The following is a 19,361-nucleotide window of genomic DNA, read 5'->3' on the forward strand; positions in this document are numbered from 1 at the left end:
TGCCTTCCTAGACTAATGCCGGAGTAATGACGTCACTGCTCGGGGAGGGGGGATCTGAAAGTATAATGGGCTAAAAACTCAACTATTATAGACTGCCAATGCCCATTACAATTGTAAACAAAGTCATATCCACAGTATGGGGTTACAACAACAGTCAGATTTTATATTCCTAACACAATCTCAAAAGTCAAGAGTCAAGTCTTTCAGCTGCTATTCATTTTGACCTGATTCAATATTTGGCTAGTTTTCAAATGTATGATACATACATAAGAAGTACGTGCTATGGACATCTCTCTCTTTAAGTGTGTGAGATGCTCCCTTTAAACTTTTGCTTTTGAAGGTATTGGCTTCTCTGCATTGCTCTTATAGAAAGCAGAGCAAGGTGATCTGCAGAAACAGCTGCTTCTTGTTCCCTTAAATCCCTGCGGTTTTCACCTTCCCCTTGAAGTCAGACACACACACCATGAGACCACAGGTCCGTCCCCATTGTTTCTGAGCCCTGTGGGGCGAGAGCCTTGGAGCTATGTGGGGTTTTGGGTGGCTTGTGTCTGCTTTTAGAGGGATCACAGTATGACTTTTGAACAAAGAGGGAGGTATGAACCTGATATCCCCAGAGTGTCACGCAAACAGCCACGTCTTTCACACACACTGTCGTCTCCTCCCTCTCACTTTGACTTCACCGCCCCTGTGCAAACCTTTTTTGTCCCCTTCACCCCAAATGTGACCCTTTGCCCTAGAGGGACAGGTTTAGTGACCTCAGGTCAGTACAGTGTGATGGATACAGACTGAGTGCTCTAGTTACATTGGCCACAATATCTTCACCTTGCTGTAAATGGATACATATTGTAACTAATATGGCAAGGCGTTGTTGTCATATGCACAGTAACTACAATGTACTGTAGTCCCAGGCTCCTCCAACAATGCCACATGAATATATATAAGACATAAAAATAATAAAACTAAATGTAAAAACAATAAAAGTAGTGCAAGAGAGAATAGTAAAATGTTGCAAGACCATATACATGTCAAAAAAGCTATGATAAGCTGAATGTTGTCAGTGACCAAGTAAATGCAGTATATACATGTAAATATAAGATAATCAAGAACATAATGAAATACTCTATAGTGAAATGAAATACTGTTGCTAATGTATTTATCCAATAGAATGCAAGTAAAACACTGCTTTTGTTATTTTCTGTCTTTCTATTTGAGACTTTGCATTACCAAATCTCATCCGCTCCACTCTTTTCTTCCCCTGTGTAGACGTGAAGAAGGACTGGTCAGACCATGCTTTGTGGTGGGAGAAGAAGAAGACATGGCTGTTGAAAACCCACTGGACGTTGGACAAGTACGGCATCCAGGCCGACGCCAGGCTGCTTTTCACGCCGCAGCACAAGCTTCTGCGCCTCCAGCTGCCCAACATGAAGCACATGAAGGTCAAGGTCAACTTCTCCGACCGCGTCTTCAAGGCCGTGTCCGACATCTGCAAAACTTTCAGTAAGTGGAACGACTGACACATTCACAGGACATCTGGCGAGTAACTTTAATAACTTTAGCTGAGATGTGGAAAACAGTCATGAAGTCAATGAGAGATGAGGTGTGACGGATTGGCAAAAGGTTATGGGAAAGAGTGTAGAATAAGTGTTCAGTTTACTAGGCGCTACTGAAGGTGCCCACCCTGCTCAACCAAAAACATCTCCTGCAAGACTATTTTTGGAAATGTTCTACATCAAACATGGCTAATCATGTCCTTCCCCTCACTTCCCTGGCAATTTGTTGTTTATTAAACACTCTGAGCTCAGCAGGCTTGAGTCACGTCTCCTGGCTGGCAGTCCTCTGTTAGGAGTCGTGTTCTTTGGACCTGGGCTCCATCAGTCTTACAGTAGTGTTTAGTAAACAGAGATTATCAATCTGTCTCAGACTTACAACAAAAGCAGACTCCAAAATACAACTTGATGTGTATGTAAATAATATGGGCTATCTTGAAACTGCAAGCCCTAGTTCTCAATTCTATCTATTGCTTGGATCCAAACAGAACCTGAACTGACCCTCCTGTGCAAAGCAACAATAACACAGATGCCACAGCCACGCTACCCTTTGGATTGTCAGTGCTTACGGTTTCAGTTGTATTTGATGTGCAGTAGAAGTCAGTGTATTTGTGAGCAGATGTTGACAAGGATGAGGATCGTAACATTTCCGTCAAAATCCATTATTACCCGTCGGTCTGTACACAACTCTGACGGGGGTGGGGGCTTGTGAACTGTCAATGGAGGGAGGGGGGGGGGGGCGCACGCTCGTGAACTGTTAGCGCCGTGTTATGCATGCCCGCTGCACCTCGCGGGAGCCCGCACAGCGTAAAGGAAAAACTCCCGGACATTTCAATGATTCGTACGGCAAAGTACGGTTTGGAAATGATATCAATTCCTTTTTGGCGGGCATGCATAACACGGCATAACACCGGAGCCTCGCTGCGGGGAAACTTTGGCGCTGTTCCGAGTTTGTTCTAATCTGTCAAAATTACGGACTGCTTTCAGATTTTTCCATCACTGTTAAAAAAAAATCTCGCCAGCATTCAACAATTGTAACAGATCTTGACTTAAAATACATAAAGGTAACATTAATTCCAACATGACTGGTCAAACCGAGGTTGCATTGCAAACCTGATGACCTGTATCTGATTTAAATCGTTTGAAAATATCAGATTTATACATCATGCTGCGTTTTTGGCTAACTTTTGCCTGCAGGCTCTACATAGTTATACTCTTTGCTCACTGTCTTGCTTACCCAGCATCTCTCCACTAATAACACATCCAAATGTAACTGTCCCCTAATGTGTAAGTAGGGTGACATACACACCATCAATACCTACCATCACTGGCACCACGAAGCCCAGTCGACGTGTCAGAGGTCAAACACCGTGACCTCGGAACTCTTCCTCGGCTCAGACTGTGACCCTTGCCCTGCCTTCACTGTCTCCAGTACAGTTGGCAGATTTGGAGAAGCGACACCAATATAAATCCCTGCAGGGTCATAGCACACCTGTTGTCTTTTTCACTGGTCTGGGTTCAGCTGGCAGGACCAGAAGCTCCAGTGGTTTTTCATTTTTCCAGAAGGATTCTTGGGTCAAAAGACTAAATTCTATGAAATAAAAAGAACAAATAGCACATTTTATTTAGTATAAATATACAAAGAGACTGTTTTTGAAATCTAAGACAGGGAGGTGAGGGAGAAATTGGCATGCAGTCTTTCATTCCTTGTTAGGAATGTGTCTGATTCTTCTGTAATAAATCAATTTAATCTTTGTAGAAATTCAGGACAAATTGCTTTTTACGGTGGCAGTAAATGACCCGTTAGTTTGACATGCTTTAACTGTTGTGTTTCTATATCACTGTGCACTAATGCATGCCTAAAGCAGAGCCGGAAAGTTCTTTACTGTAGCCGCTCTGGCCTGGAAGCATTCATCGTTATCTGGGAAACTTTGAGTTTTACAATTTCCTGTGCATTTGTCTTCTGCTGAATCCCTGAGAGCTGCACTGCATAGAAAATCAGATGGGACAGGAAGAGACGAGGCCTGTCACCCTGGCCTTCGCTCCAGACAGCAGAAAGGGAGGGGCAGAGATACTGAGAGATAGGAACAGAAAGAGAATGTCAGTGGAGATTTTCTTTTTGTTTTTAGTGACGTGCAACTCACCTTTTTCGGACATATGTATTTTTTATTTTGCTGTGGCGTGTCCGGTCTGATAGTAGCACAGAAGCTATTTCCTGTTCCAAGTTTAGTTCTCATTATAGTTTATAGCTGTCTTTGTCCCCACCCCTGCATAGTTAAGAATGATAGCCCTTAAACATCTCTCTGCTCTTTTTTATATTACAGTATGCTTTTCCTTTTCTACTTTGTCTGCTTTTCTGTCTCTTTAGCACAACTCCAACCCTTGACAGTACATACAGTGGAAAAGCATAGAAAATCACCATAACACCCCAAGTTAAAAGTATAAAACCGATTATCTCCGCTGTACTTCTCCCATGTCCACGGCAGCTGTGTCCTGACACAGACTCAGTCCAATCTGGCTGGGAACCGAGAGGACTCAGCAAAAGGCCGTTATACTGAATGGAAATCACTCAGTTTCACTCCCGTTATGACCCTTGAGTACATTTGGCAGCTCGTACATCCTGTGCTGCACTGCTCATTTGATAGTGAAGCAAAAGCATTTGTGATTTTCCACTTTTAGTTGCAAGAAAACCTTTTTAACTGCGTCAACAACTCTCTGAACACCAGACTTTGTGCTTTTTTTTGTGTTAAGGATGTATCAACTATAGTGATGAAATGTGTTTTGTAGTGAAACGGTAATTAACAACACAGTTCTTTCACAGTATGCTTTAGGGCTACAAGTGATTATTTTTCCTTTAACGATTAGGCTTTGTCAGAAAATTATGAAAAATGCCTGTTAAATTCTCTATAAATGATCTTTTAATGGCTGGCTATCCAACCGACAGTTGAAAGCCCAAATAAATTAACTTCCAGACATGAGCTTGTCCCGTCTAGACAACCTGGACTCACTTCCAACACATTAAACACACTCGTACACCACCTCCCTCTGTTTCTGTTTTACTCTTCTTGCAAAGCCAGCACACAAAATGTACTTTTCACAAGTGACTAACACGTGATCGTGGGACTGGGGGCCTGAGGTGGGACAAAAAAGTAGGCTGCAGCACTTCAGGGTAACCAGAGTCAGGCTGAGCCACTGTGGGTTTTTTAGTAAGCACTCCTTTGCTACCATGTGTGGGAGTCCAACATTCTCTGGAATATGCAAGGGGCAGCAGCAATGTAACTGTTGCCATTTGTTAGCACCGAAACCCTAGAATGAGTCAAATACATAACTAACGGATGCCCAGACAGGAAAGGAAAGTGGCTGAGAGGATGTATGTCAATAACGCGGGACATACAGAACTCAGGAGTTTGCTGACGGTTGAGAAAGCCTATCGCAGAGACATGTTTTGTCTTTGTTCTCGAGAACGATTTATCGATTTGTGTGGGACTGTTTCTTCATCATTTTGGTCCAGCAGAGTTATCAACCTGTGGTCTGCCTGACTGGCCCCGAGTGAGCTGGCCCCTGAGTCTCTGCCTCAGCTCCAACCATTCAATTGAAGCACAACTTTTACCTTTTTGAGTATCCTTTCAGCACCTTTTTAGCCCCCTGTCTGATTGGTGAAGAGGACCCCTTGACACTAAGCAGCTAAGGTCAACTTATGAGTTGTTTCTTTTGAGTTATAGCCAAAAATAGTAACTCTAGTGTATCTAATTGACAATCCTAACTTTTTTGAAGGCAACAAATCAAACTCATCTCTCAAATAAAATGCATAAAGCGCAGAATATCCACACCATGTACTCCACTTGATGAAACACAGATAGAACTGTGTTTTTACATTTTTGATTTACTTATGTATGCACCACAACATCAAGTCATTCCTCGTACCTGGTAATGAACCTGTTTCTGATTCTGATTCATATTATTTTCTGTTTCCCATCAGACTGAGAGTGAGTTAGCGCTTGTTTTAATTAGTCCGAACAAGCACTTGATTTATTGCTCTTGACTATTGATCAGTCAGCCTCACTATATCTATTCATCACATTAAGAAAAATGCAGGGGGAAACTGAAGGTGAAATCCTTCATCTGTCCATGTAGGGTCTCAAAGTGTTTGTACGGTAAACTTTAGCGCTGTAAAATTAGACTGTGACGGTGTTTGTGATTCTTCTGCGGCTGGCCTTACTCACTGCAGTGAATCATGTGTTCCAAGGAGTGGATCTGGAGCCCAGCTGGCTCCCAGTCAACACCTCTCCTCTGGCTCCGCTCCTGGATCCTGCCACATGTCTGCAGGATGGAGGATTGGGGTCTTTTTGTCTAAGGTGTCATTTCTAATGGAAATAAACCAGGATTGTGTAAGCACTCCATCCATCACTCACCCTTCCTCCTCCCCCCCTGACACCGGCCACAAGTATGTGGTGAGTGGAGGAGCAGTCTCTCCCAGCAGATCATGATTCTTAAATGATCACTATAAACATCCACTTCAACACTCAATTCAAGTATGTCAGTATAAATTGACTTTAATACTTTTCCATCTGAAAAATACTGGTGGAGCATTTTTTTGTATTTCCCCTTAGCCTGATTTCTTCACACTTATCTCAATATTTTTGCTGGTATTCATACTTTAGCAGACATGGAATCTCTATCATATTGATTACACCTCTACTCCCTTCATAGGAATGATAAAAAACACATATCAGTCAACTCATTAAATCCACCAGCCCTTTTCCCACGCCTCTGCTTTCCAGGCAATTCAGTAGAGAAGAAATGCTACCCTTTTTAATGAGAAAAATTCCCTCTGGTAATCAGAATCCGAAACGGGTTTATTGCCAGAATGTAATGTATCAGAACGTAGCTTTTTACCTTATTGAATTGTGGTGTCATGGAGATTTTGTGAGCAAAACCATTGTCTTTTGCGCCAAAATGTATATATACAGAGGGTTTTATACATTGTTGGTAGATATTGAAGCAGAAAAGTGCCATTGTAGTTAAACGCCACATGCCTCTACAATACTTCACCCAAAGGCACAGTCCTCCCCTCGTCCTGACAGTTTGATACTCGCTCTCTGTGTGTATTGGCCTCCTCTCGCAGCTCAGTGGGGTTAAAGCTCGGCAGCCCGCCTGCTACTCACATGGCTGTATAAGGGCACAGGGATTGCGCCTCACCGCTGCAGCAGAGCAAGAACGAAGTAAAACGGAGGCAGAGAGAGAGAAGGAGAGAGGGTGAGCTCCCATCTGGTAGTTCTTAAAACTCCTGGAATGCTTTTGCTTTAGTTACACAAACCAAACAAGCTTTCTCACCAAGCGAGTACGTTCTTCCCCACCCCCCCCCCCCCCCCCCCCCCCCCCCCCCCCCCCCCCCCCCCCCCCCCCCGAGTGCTTGTGCTTCCCTCAACACCATCAGCTACCTCTTCAATCAGTCTGCAACACCTTTCAAATCCTTCATCTTTCAAATGATTTAATGCAGTGGATATGAATAAATGAAAAAATACATTTCAGCAGATGTGCTCGAAACAAAGTGAGATTAATATATAAGAAAAAGGCCTTCAAATATAATTTAGCTTAATTGATTTATGTAGAATCTGCATAGCTGGATTGAAAACCGTATCCAGCTGAGGATCCAGATGTGCTTCCAGACTGATCTCATCCATTGTGCTCCCGACACATCCTGGCCGTCTCACCGCTACGTCAGAACCATCCCAAGCCCATCTTAAAACATCAGTGCTGCTGAGTGATGGTTCCCTGGCCTCTGAGCCCCAGAGAATGGAGGGGAGAGAGAGCTGCTCTGCTTTACTCATTATATCCACTGTACTGTATCTTACTGTCTGATTGGGATCTTGCTCACAGCACACACACAATGTTAGGGAGTGGTTCTTTTATTTCATTTACAGTAGCATTATCTTCACTTTTGGTGTTTTTGTGAGAGCTGTGCAGTCCTAATACCCGCCAGAAGCAGCTGAAAAGTGTTTTTATGTGGGAGAGGAATGGTAGGAGGGAGGCGGGTGAGATGGAGATAGAGGTAATGTCTGCCCTGTCTCAGTTTGGGATTTGTTGGGGCCCTGAGAAAAGGGATCTGCAATGTTCCACCACTCGTGTGCACAGCTGTCTACAATTCATTTCTGCTCACACTGTGTCTGCTGAATGTGTTTACAGTATAGCTGATCACTTTTAGCTCTTTTAATGAGGTAGTCATGAGTTATATAATATGATATTATTTTGAGTGTTTTTGTTTTAACTTTTAAAAGAAGTTCAAAATCCTAACACTGATGATTATTGGTCAATGATACACACCACAACCAACAGCCCACACAGACACTTTGTGTAAGAATCAAATCCACAAGAGACATTTGTATTTATTGACAAACCTCTCCTGGTTTACTTCTAGTCTTAACACATCCCCTCAGTCCCTTCGCTTTGTCGTACTTACTCCCTTTTTTTTAACCCCTAACTACATTTCCATGAAGTCACTGTATCCACTTATATTCTACGCATTAATCGTGCGTGAGGTTTTATTTGAAGTCTATAGTTGAAATGACACATGACTGTATCTTTTCTGTGTCTTATTGTTGGCTCGGCTTTGTTGTGAGGCAAGCTTATGTTTATCTGACATCAAACAAACCTTCTTGCTCTCCTTCCCTCCAGATATCCGCCACCCAGAGGAGCTATCTCTACTGCGTAAGCCCCGTGATCCCAAGAAGAAGAAGAAAAAGTTGGAGGAGGCAGAGGAGGACGATCTGGAGCTGGAGGGTCCGCTGTTAACCCCTGGATCAGGTGAGCAGTGACTCTTACATGGTCTCATAATCTTTGTTGAAAGATAAAAGATTTAACCAAGGACTTGAAATTCTGCAAGCTAAAGTCTGTTCCTTTTTAGGTTAAAGGTGAACTTTGGAGTAGCTATGGAGCATTGGGTTTTAATTTGATACATTTCATTGTCAAAAGCAATAATTTTGTTTCCCTCAAGCAGCAGGTTGATAACAGGTTCTTCTGGCTGCTATGGAGCGTCCTCCAGTCTTTTTTTCTTCATGTCTGATTGCGCCGGTGGTTTCGAAAAACCCACTAAGATAACTCCAGTTTGCTGCACCCTGCCTGAAGTGACCAAATATGAATGTGTGAGTTTAGATGCCCGCTTAGGATCCACAGCCCTGGCTTCCAATTCCTTGGCAGGGAGGACGAAGAATGGTTGAGATTCCACACATAGTTGGTCACGCTGCCATTTTAAACCCAAACCAGGCAACACGACTGCAGTTAGAGCAGCCCTCCTCCCTCCTCCCTCCTCCCTCCTCCCTCCTCCCTCCTCCCTCCTCCAGAGATGGGAGAGCCATGTGAGCAGGGAGGAACAGAACAGGCTGTGCTCCTGTCACACAGTTAGCATTACCCAAAAACTGCTAACGCTAAGAGACAGGGTGAATGGGACCCATTGTGTGGATCGAGTCTCTTCTGCCCCGGCCTCTGTCTGTCCGTCCACTGGCTCCTTAGATTCCGTTCAACATGCGTATACACACTGATGTGAGTGGAAAGAAAGCAGAAAATCGTTGTGGACTTGTTGAAGCGTTCTCACAACAAAGAAAGTGTAAATCTGCTAATTTGCTTCACTGTGTATCTCACAGCAGATGATGTATTCGCCGTATTTGTCACACCCAAAGTTGCATCATCACATTTCAAGGGCGTGCAACATTACCGCCTCCAGCACAGATGTGTTTTGTATTCAGCGGGTCACACTGTTGTGCAGAGAAACGGTTTCAACAGGAATTTGCAGAATCTGTTGACTGTCACCAGTCTCTCGTGTGTCTCCCTTGTGAGTAAGTGCACGCACACACACTTACTTCCTGTATCCTCCCTATCGGATCAGATCACATGCTACAGTCAGAGAGGATACTTCATGGCCAAGTTGTAAGACGTTATTCCGTCCCATGTGGGGAAGGGCTGCTGGGTCATATCTCCTGATAGGAATCACAAGGTTTTCAGAGAGGAAGCGATGTAATCAGAATCAAAGCGTTCTCATGTGCAGCTAACTGAGAGGGGAGGAGTCACTACATCTCACCATGGTCTAATGAGTTATTTTGATAATTGTTAAGGTTACTTTTATAAGCACATATTGGCCAAACTTTCCCCGAATCGAGATTTTCAAATGAGAATAAGATTCAATACTTTTGATTAGTGTGATTGTAAACTCAATCTCAGTTGTTGGTGAGATGAGTCATTTGAAAACATCTCCTTAGATACTACAATTTGCTAATATTGTAAAGTTTGTAGATTATTCCATGATGAAAATAATTGTCAGCGGTTTACCTCAGCTTTTAAGGGGCCTTTTGCATTTGCGTCACCATCTTTGGAATAACTTTTGTAATTGATAATACTTTTAAAATACATTCAAACATATTCCTTGTATAGTAGCTTAGACACACACACAGTATATATTCTCTACAGTCAGGTCCACACTGACCTCAGAAGCAAATAACATGGTGAACACCAAGGTTATACGAGTACATGACGACCAATTATTTTTATTTAAAGGCTGACAATCTTTTTCCAAAACCTCAACCGCTATCTTTAAATATATCATTTAGGAAACTCCATGTCCCCTGTCTGTCTGGACATATATGTAAAGTGCCTCACAAAGTTGCTCATTTAATCCTTTACTGCTGTCATGACTCAGAGAAAGAGCGATGGTGATGCCAGTCCACGAGTCCCCTCGGGGCCCGCCACAAGTTGAAGTGCATGCTGTATCTAATTATGCTTCCTGTCCACGTGGAGAACATACCTCCAGAGAGCCAGTACTTTAAGATATGTGCTGCAGATTATACATGCATGGCTGGGTCACGTTGACCAGCGCCTTGCCTGGGTTTTCAATCAGTCATGCTGTGTCAGAAGGCTATGAATAGGATGGAAACGACTGCAGCTCACTAGTCATTTCAGGGTGATCCACTCTGCAAAGAGGGTAAACTGAGTCATCCGCTCTGTGGCTAACAGCTGGCAGTAACCATGGAAATGCCCCGGATCTCCCCAGTTTTGAATGTCTTTACTTTTGTCTTTTCTGTTTCCTCCTGTCCTTGTTTGGTTTGAACTATCTTAAATCTGTCCACTTTATGTTGTTTGTTCCCATTCCACTTCTTCCCTCTACCTCTTTCCTGTCTTTCTTCCTCTTACTATTTTTCTTTTCATCCTAGCCTCTGAGGTAATATACATCGGACCTGTCAAAGGTAAGCTTTCCTCTTCCTCTGTCCTTTACTCTTCAGCACCGCTCAAGCTCACCCTCGCCCTCGCCTTCCCCTTCCTCTTTACCCTCCACCCCCCCCACGGCTGGAGTGTTGAGGCCACATGAGATCTGTAACCTTTTGCACCAGCAACCAAGTCACCTGACTGCTCTTCCAGAGGAAGTCAGCTGATTTGTGCAGTCACATGATCAAGGCTTTGCCTCTCATTAGAAATTAGCTCAAAACTAACTTTTTATTTCAGCTTCTCCAGGCCTGCTCACACTGTGTCTGCTGACTGTTTTTAATAGCAGTATTGCTAATCACTTTTAGCCCTTTAATGAGATAGTCATCAGTTATATAATATGAACACATACATGCCACAACCAACAGCCCACACAGAAACTTTGTGTAATTATCAAATCCACAAGAGACATTTGTATTTATTGACAAACCTCTCCTGGTCTACTTCTAGTCTTAACAGCCCATGGTGGTCCAGCTCCATCTATATAAGCCCTATGAATCCCTAGTGTGGGAGCATTAGGGAGTATAGCCATGTTAACATTCTTCGTGCCTTTTCGCCTGCGTTGGAGAGTCCATAAACAGGATGGAGGAGGCCTAGCTGTATTTTTAATGGGCTGCCAGCTTTCACCTTATACATAGTCTCTCTGGATATTTGGGATTCCTCTGGAGACCCCTTGGGAGACGGAAGTACTCTCTCTGACCTGATGCACTCTGCATTATGGAAAAACCTTGAAAGAATCCCTGAATAACCCCCTCCCCCACAAGGGATGCATGGCCATAGCCCGCACCCTGTTCTCATGACCTCAGCTCGCAAACACAAACATTCACGCGCACACTCACAAACTTCCTGTTTTCAGACGGGATTTAGTGGTTTAGCCAGTGTTGCTTCTTGACCTAGGCCCCACAGAAGGAGAGAGGGAATGCGAGGGTAAGGGGCCAAAAATACTCCCCTCAAGGCCAGCCAACAGGAAATGCAAACAGCTTCACTTTGGTGGCCTGCTAATATTTGGAGCCAAAACTCCGACTAATTAAAAACTAATAGGACAAATCTAAAATATAGCAATATATTAACATTTCAATAATTGAAAGTGGGGAAAAAAACAATGATGTGGCTGATTATTTTACAATCTTACATGTTTTTCTTATTATCCATGTATCCTCCCATATCTTAGCGCCCCCCCCCTCTCCTCTCTGTGGTCAGTTGTGCAGTAGTTTGCTGTGTGCAGTGCATTCCTGCAAGTTTTTGAACTGTGAGTAAGTGGGTGACCCTGAACAAGTTCTGCGTCATCTGCATGCTGGTCCACATCAACCATCAGCAGGAGAACATGGCTGAAGCCACTCATCTGCAGAGTGTGGGCTGGGAGTCACATGGTGTGTTCACCGCTAGCTGGCCTCGCTAGGCTGCAAGTGTGTGTGCTTTTTGAAAAGTGTTCACCCCTTTTCCATCTGATGCTTTTGTTGTTGATGTACAGTATTTGTGAATGTGCAATGTGTGCTTTGCCATGGGAGTGTTCATTAGTGTCAGTGTGAGACAACAGTTTTATTACAGTTATATTTTAATGAAAAAGTGCTATAAGGGGCTAACTGATGACTGTGTGTTTTCAGGGAGCATCTACTCCAGCCCAGGCCTGTACAGTAAGACGATGACCCCCACCTATGACTCCAGAGACGGCAGCCCGCTGTCGCCCACCACCGCCTGGTTTGGGGACAGCCCCCTCTCTGAGGGAAACCCCAGCATCCTCGCTGTGAGCCAGCCCATATCCTCACCAGACATCCTGGCCAAACTCTACAAGCCCCAGTCTCTGCTGGACAAAGCCAAAATCAACCAGGGGTGAGAGGACTGTCTGTAGTGGTTGGGGGGCTTGGTTACATTTCATATAGTCAGAACTGCTTTGTCAGCTCATTCAAATAGTCCAAAGATGCTGCAGAGAGGGTTTTTGTCTAAAACAACATGTTTCACTCTGTACAGGTGGTTGGACTCATCCAGGTCTCTGATGGAGCAGGATGTAAAGGAGAATGAGGTGCTGCTGCTGAGGTTTAAATACCACAGTTTCTTTGACCTCAACCCTAAGGTACGTCCCAAAGACAATGAAGTACAATTTTACCTTATTGACAGAATCCCTGAGGACATTTAAAAAGGGCATGGTGTGCCAGAAAGATGATATCTTGTCATGAGTGGAAAGCAGACATGTTCCCATTTACCACATACATTTTCTCTTTGGTTGGTTCACAAAAATCCTGTTGTGTCCTGTGTGTATCAGAGAGTGAAAGAGCTTGCGAGTGTGTTTCCCTACTGTTAGTTTATATGCATGTTAACCTCTGTGACAAACCTCTCCACAGTATGATGCCATCCGAGTGAACCAGCTCTATGAACAGTCTAAGTGGGCCATCCTGCTGGAGGAAATTGAGTGCACAGAGGAGGAAATGATGATGTTTGCTGCCCTGCAGGTAAATAGGCTGTTTGTTTGCGTGTGTGTGTTTCTGTGTGTGTGCCTCATTTACATTTTCCCGTTTCAGCATTTGTTGGAAAGGGTCTGAAATCTGAAGACCTGCAGTCCTCTTTTCATTGGGCAATGGGCACATTGCCTACTCAACCGCACGCTAATGAATTGCATGGGCTTCCACCCAAAGCTGAGACATATGGCTACCAGTTCTGCTGCACGCACACACAAACTTGGCTATTGCACAATGGTGCAGAATGAGTTCATGGGGGGCCGTATCTTCACACATATTCCCACCGCGCTTCTCGGTATGCCTCAATACTAATTAATTCCCTTTATCAATGACTCAAAGTTCATAAAGAACATTTAATTATTAGGCTTTTAACCCTCCTGTTGACCGGGAACACCAAAGTAAGGGGGGGGGGAAACAAACACAACAGGAGGGTTAAACTAAAAAAATCTCTCGTGATAGGTAACTATAATGAACTTGAAAGACCTTAATGCATAACCCTTGCTTGACTTAACAGAATGAAATGTCACCTAGAAACAAGGTCAGGTGAGGAATGAAACAAAATGTGATTTTTAAATATCATATTTCTTTTTTTTCAATTTTCATAAATGTTCTTGTCAATAAACAATAACCTAAGCGATTTCAAGCGTGTTTGTATTCTGGGCCAGCTTTATGCGACTGAGTAACTTCTGCAAACCTTGAGGCCACTTGCTGCATCACACAGAGCTGATATGGCCTGGACTTTGGAGCCTCCGAAAGCCTCAGACTCACACTTATCACTCTTTTAAACGTAGATCAAGAGGAGGATAAATGTGGATCAGTGGGAGTGATATACAGATGTGAGCCCCTTTAGCCCCGTCAGGTATCCCCTGTAGTGTGGGGGAGGTGGCCCCGCTATTTCTGACCCTCATAAACTGTGTGTGCCGAGACCTGAGGACGCCACCCTGTCCTCACCCCCAGGGTAATTATAGAGCATCTTGGGCCACAGGACCCAGGCCCAGACCACCCACCCCCAGCAAGACACCACCTCATAGACCTGCTCACATTCCTCTAAAAGCCGTGTTACACTGTGAGGTGTTAGGTGTGTCATCAGATCGGATATAATTACACTTAACTGGTTTCTTGTTACTCTTCCTGACAGAGATGCTAATCCGAGTTGGGTGTTTAGACTGGAAGCTACTCTGTCGCTACCTGTCTGTTAGCACTACTATGTTTCAGCTGGGCAGCATGAGCTCAGGGCTTTTGGCTATGGTTTCACTGGGGAGAGTGGATAGACAGGGTCTAAAAAAAGAGCAATGATTGTCCACATCCAGTATGTTACTGGCTTGTGTTAGCATGCCATCGCCTGGACGTTTTGCTTTGGCCGTACTTAGAAATGACATAATCAGGAGTCAAGAACGGTAACAAACTTCAGAGTCACCAAATTTGGGCACAGGTTGTACTTTTTCCCTCAGCAGATAAACACGTACACTCGTCACACAAACCCGAAACAAGCTCCAAAGCGAAGCAGATTTTTTAAAAAGGATGTCAGTGCGAAAGAGGAGAAGAAACCGAGTGTCATGGCGAGCCCTTTGTCCCACATTCTGTAACCTTAGCTCAGCTAAAGCCTCACATATCTCTCCCAAACTCTGCCCCTGTATCACCCACTCTCTCTGCAGCTGTTCATTCATATATTGGTGGGGGGTTGGTGATGGGTTGACATTATAAATACCATTTGTCAACAACTTGTATTTAGTGTCTCTGACTCACACTGAGAGGTAAACATAGTCTGGTTTTCAGTAATGGCCCCATCCTGAAGAATTGGTGTTCCCAATGTTCTTTTGTCTTTATTGTCTCACATATGTTTCCTGTAAACATTTTATTTGGCCAGTTTGCAGTTCAAAGACAGACTCAGAAACGATTGTACCAGCACAATAACCATTGTTTCGCTCAGTGAATAATCATCACGAACCACTTCATCTGTTTCTCATCCTGAAACTAGTCCCTTCATTTTCAACATCTTCAAAGAGAAAAGTAATTGTTTCATCCCCGGTGAACTCAATGGTGCATGCTGGCAGCACTTGCTAACATAAATGCCCGAAACTTCTTATAAAGAATGTATGTGGCTATTATCACAGTCCAATTCACTTTTATAAGACAAAGTTGGAGGGTTTGTACACCAGTAGCTCACATAGCAGGAAACTTTTGAAAGTCAGCACAACTGACGATGAAGTTGTTGGAGATGAACTTTGTAGGAGTTTGTTATTTGTTCATTCTTTATTTGACTTTATCTCTGTACTAGCTTTTGTTGACCGAAACTGCTGGGAAAGTCCAAATGTGGGCCTAAAAGGAGGATGTCAATAAAAACATTTCTGCGTGAGGAAATCTAGGACAGTATTTGCTGATTTCTAGACCCTGAAAGGTCTGAAGTTGAAGTTAGATATTTAAGGTCTGGACATATCATGTAAACTCCAATTATAAAATGCTTAGAAACCTTGGTTAACCCAGAAAATGAAGTGCTCCAAGTGATTTTAAAAAATGTTTCTACTTTCCCTGTCTTTTCCTCAGTACCACATCAACAAGCTGTCAATCATGTCTTCAGACAACCACATGAATAACAGTGAGAAGGAGGTGGACGAGGTGGACGCAGCCCTGTCAGACCTGGAAATCACCTTGGAAGGAGGGAAGACGTCCAACATACTGGTATGACGACAATCCCACATCTTCACATTCATTACAGGAAATGGCTTTTGTTTGTGGATTACGTGTACTGGGCTCCAAACTCATTATGTGGATTTATTTTCCCAATTACAGAAGCTCGGCTCTGTGTTTGGTTTTGTCCTTTGTTTCTCTACTGTATTCTGAAAAAAGTGTCCTTTCATCAGCCCTATTAAACCGGAGCGGAAACCTACATACAGTAGACTCTGTACACTGGCCGGGGGGGGGGGGGGGGGGGGGGAAATGACTGAATTTTACTGGAAGGGATACATTTGGCAGTTATTTATGAGCTCTGCATCTGAACAATTTGACACTTGAACAAACCCAACAAAGGGTGCGTGTTAAATGGATATGAAACAAATATATGTCTATTATTATAGTAGCCCTGCCTCAAGAATGTGTTACGTTTTTACAGCTTATCAGAGGAAACTGAGCTTTGAGATGTTGCATAAGAATCTACAGCATACTGTACCGAGCAATGACATTGGAACTGTACAAAGTTGAGCTTGAGGTCATTCTTTTGTTTACACATAACATTAAAATCTTCCAAGTTTATACTAACAATGTTTTTTCTTTTTTTACTTCTTTCTAGGGTGACATCACATCTATTCCTGAGCTAGCAGACTATGTCAAAGTCTTCAAGTAAGTACATATACAAAGCTGCCTGATCCCATAAGAACTCACAACATATTGTGTATGAGTGGGTGCAGTGTCTCAGAGTACCAGGAAATAACATTTTCTGGATAAATGAGAAAGCTGTTGTCTGTTTCGAATCAGCGTAATTGGTTGCATTGTTTGCCAAAGGACATTTACAAGCTGAGCTTTCATATTAGCTTTTCAAAGTGACTGCAGTTGGACCAAGCATACTTTTAAACCATATTCTCTTTTGGCTTTGAGCCTTTGCTGACAAGCAGGTGGCCCCTGGGGTGATTGTCTCATAAAATGTATAAACTATAGAGGGTGGGGTTTGGGGGCAAGAGGCTTCTAATGGTTTTCCATTAATGCTCATGTCCAATGCTGGCTCCTTTCCTATTCTCCCTGCTGACTTTGCCTTTTTTTCTCCTCTCTTTTTTGGACTCATTGTGTCCTCTCCTCCCCCACCCTGTTTCTTGAATAACAATAAAGAAAATGGGTGTTTTTTCCATCTGAAGACTGACAATGACTCCCCCTGTCTGTTGTTTATTTTCCAGGCCCAAGAAACTGACACTGAAGGGCTATAAGCAGTACTGGTGCACGTTCAAGGATATCACCGTTTCCTGTTACAAGAGTAAGGAGGAGTCACATGGGACACCTGCTCTCCAAATGAATCTTCGAGGTAGAGACACACGCAAGATGTCATGTCATGCCTATGCAAGAATGCAATGCTTTATTTTTCTGCCTAATGAATGGGTGTGCCCTTTGACCTCTTCTTCCGCTCCGCTCCATGCTTAGGTTGTGAGGTAACTCCAGATGTTAACATCTCGGGTCAGAAATTCAACATCAAGCTGCTCATCCCTGTGGCGGATGGCATGAACGAGATCTGGCTTCGGTGCGACATGGTAAGACTCACAATATCTGATCATTTCCCGTCTTCTTCGACACCGTTTTTAATCATCAGCTTGTGACTCTCTTCTCCAGGAGAAACAGTACGCCCACTGGATGGCTGCATGTCGCTTGGCCTCCAAAGGAAAGACCATGGCCGACAGCTCTTACAACCTGGAGGTCCAGAACATTCTGTCCTTCCTCAAGATGCAACACATGAACCCTGACCCTCAGTTAATCGAGCCAATCACCACAGATATCAACCCAGAATGCCTGGTGTCCCCGCGCTATCTCAAGAAGTACAAGAACAAGCAGGTAAGCCAGGCAGTCTGTGGAGCTTAAACTCACCTCTGAAGTCATGAAGGTAGTTACAAAGAGACAGACATACAGAAGGCTACTATCTGCTCTAATGTGTATTATTCGCGAGGTTGTTTACTTGTTTGATTGGATGCGTCTGATGCTTCCCAGATGGGCGCCTCCTGGCATCAGGCTTGTCTCGCACTGGAATGTATCCTCCCTTTACTCCCCCTCCTAAACTCTCCTCCTCTTCCCTCCGCTCCGTCCCCCCGTCCCCCTCTTTTGTCCGAGGGGAAACCAGGACAGCAGACGTCCAAACCACTCGACGTGTTACAGTAAAGATGCTCATGTCCGACTGTAATGGAGAATTTCTCTGCTCTTGTGGACAAAAGTCTTGATCTCAGCTGCTGGACTACTTAATTAATCAGGCTATAAAACACGGTCACTTCTAAACGTTATTATCGCCAAAAATCTTATAACCAGGTGTGGAATTTACACACTAATAAGGATTGGACTATCTTCTAAGCGTTAGGGAAATGTTACAATGTGCCCAGCAGATTTGCATGTAAGCAACAGGCTGGTGTGTGTACATGGGACCAGCTGAGTACACGGCTGCCATGGCTGTGTTAATGGGGATTGGTGAGGAGGGTGAGGGGTGGGAGATGCTTCCTATTGCTTACTCACTCAGTCTGGATTTGTTTAAGTTTTAGTAGAAAAGTGGGGGGTTGATACGGTAAGTGATGACTCAGAAATGGTCTGGAATAACCTGGATGTCTAAGGAGGAGAGGTAGAGGGACAGATGCACACTTATGCTTCATTTCTTTGATACTAATACAGGAAGCACGAGTATGACACCATTCTACTGAGCTCATGTTTAAACCATTCCCATGGGAGTGCTGTTTCAGGTTAATCTGAAGTCCACTTCTTCAAACATAACTGCTAAAAATAAAGATGAACCCAAAGTTACACAAGTATCAAATAAAGTTTCACTTCTCTTTCTCATATTTCAAATGTTCTCTCTTTTATAGTAGTCAGGACATTCCTTATATATAGTTTGGTCAATAACATAAAATGAATTCAACATCCCTTACAAATGAGTGACCAATCCATGTTCAAGTGGCCATGAAACCAGGTCATGATGATGATGCACATCGAATCATTCAGACCAGCAAAGCCGTAGATTCTTTTGGTGTGTTTTGGTCCTTGTTAACTTCTTACTGAGCTTCTGTTGCATAAGATTTTGGGTTTTTAATAAACCTCACTTTGAGATATAAGTTGTATTTTATCTGGACAACTCATAATACTAATGTTTCCTTACCGTATTCTTCTCTAAAAGCCTATGCTATGTGATCCTATAGCAGCTCATGAATTAAATCAAGATAAAAGAATAAGTATTTGTATGTAAGAAGTACTGCTGCCATGAACCACAGGCTTGCTATGAAAACCTCATGGGAGGTGTAGTTAACATAATAACTGTTGTTTTATCTTTTCTAAATTATGAGCTGTTAGAATTTCACTGACCCATTTTCTTTAAATGTGGCCGGACAGACATTTTTTTAGAACATAGGCAGATCATGTTTGTTTTTTGTTTGAAAATATC

At 43.4% G+C, this 19,361-nt stretch overlaps 1 protein-coding gene across 4 annotated transcripts in view; it reads left to right on the forward strand.

Moving 5' to 3' along the window:
• Nucleotides 1-19,361, forward strand: part of fermt2 (fermitin family member 2) — a 39,469-nt gene that overhangs the window by 14,074 nt on the left and 6,034 nt on the right. For 2 of the 4 annotated variants that reach the window (XM_034147663.1, XM_034147740.1), the window contains exons 3-13: nt 1,264-1,497; nt 8,223-8,351; nt 10,748-10,780; nt 12,401-12,626; nt 12,765-12,867; nt 13,136-13,243; nt 15,794-15,928; nt 16,536-16,585; nt 17,134-17,258; nt 17,375-17,481; nt 17,561-17,779. In XM_034147663.1, coding sequence (XP_034003554.1) covers nt 1,264-1,497; nt 8,223-8,351; nt 10,748-10,780; nt 12,401-12,626; nt 12,765-12,867; nt 13,136-13,243; nt 15,794-15,928; nt 16,536-16,585; nt 17,134-17,258; nt 17,375-17,481; nt 17,561-17,779 — 1,469 coding nt within the window. The remainder of the gene's footprint in view (nt 1-1,263; nt 1,498-8,222; nt 8,352-10,747; nt 10,781-12,400; nt 12,627-12,764; nt 12,868-13,135; nt 13,244-15,793; nt 15,929-16,535; nt 16,586-17,133; nt 17,259-17,374; nt 17,482-17,560; nt 17,780-19,361) is intronic. The other 2 variants (XM_034147820.1, XM_034147897.1) reach the window with 1 other exon arrangement.

This window comes from Trematomus bernacchii, unplaced genomic scaffold (assembly GCF_902827165.1).
Source record: "Trematomus bernacchii unplaced genomic scaffold, fTreBer1.1, whole genome shotgun sequence".
NCBI classification, from domain to species: domain Eukaryota; kingdom Metazoa; phylum Chordata; class Actinopteri; order Perciformes; family Nototheniidae; genus Trematomus; species Trematomus bernacchii.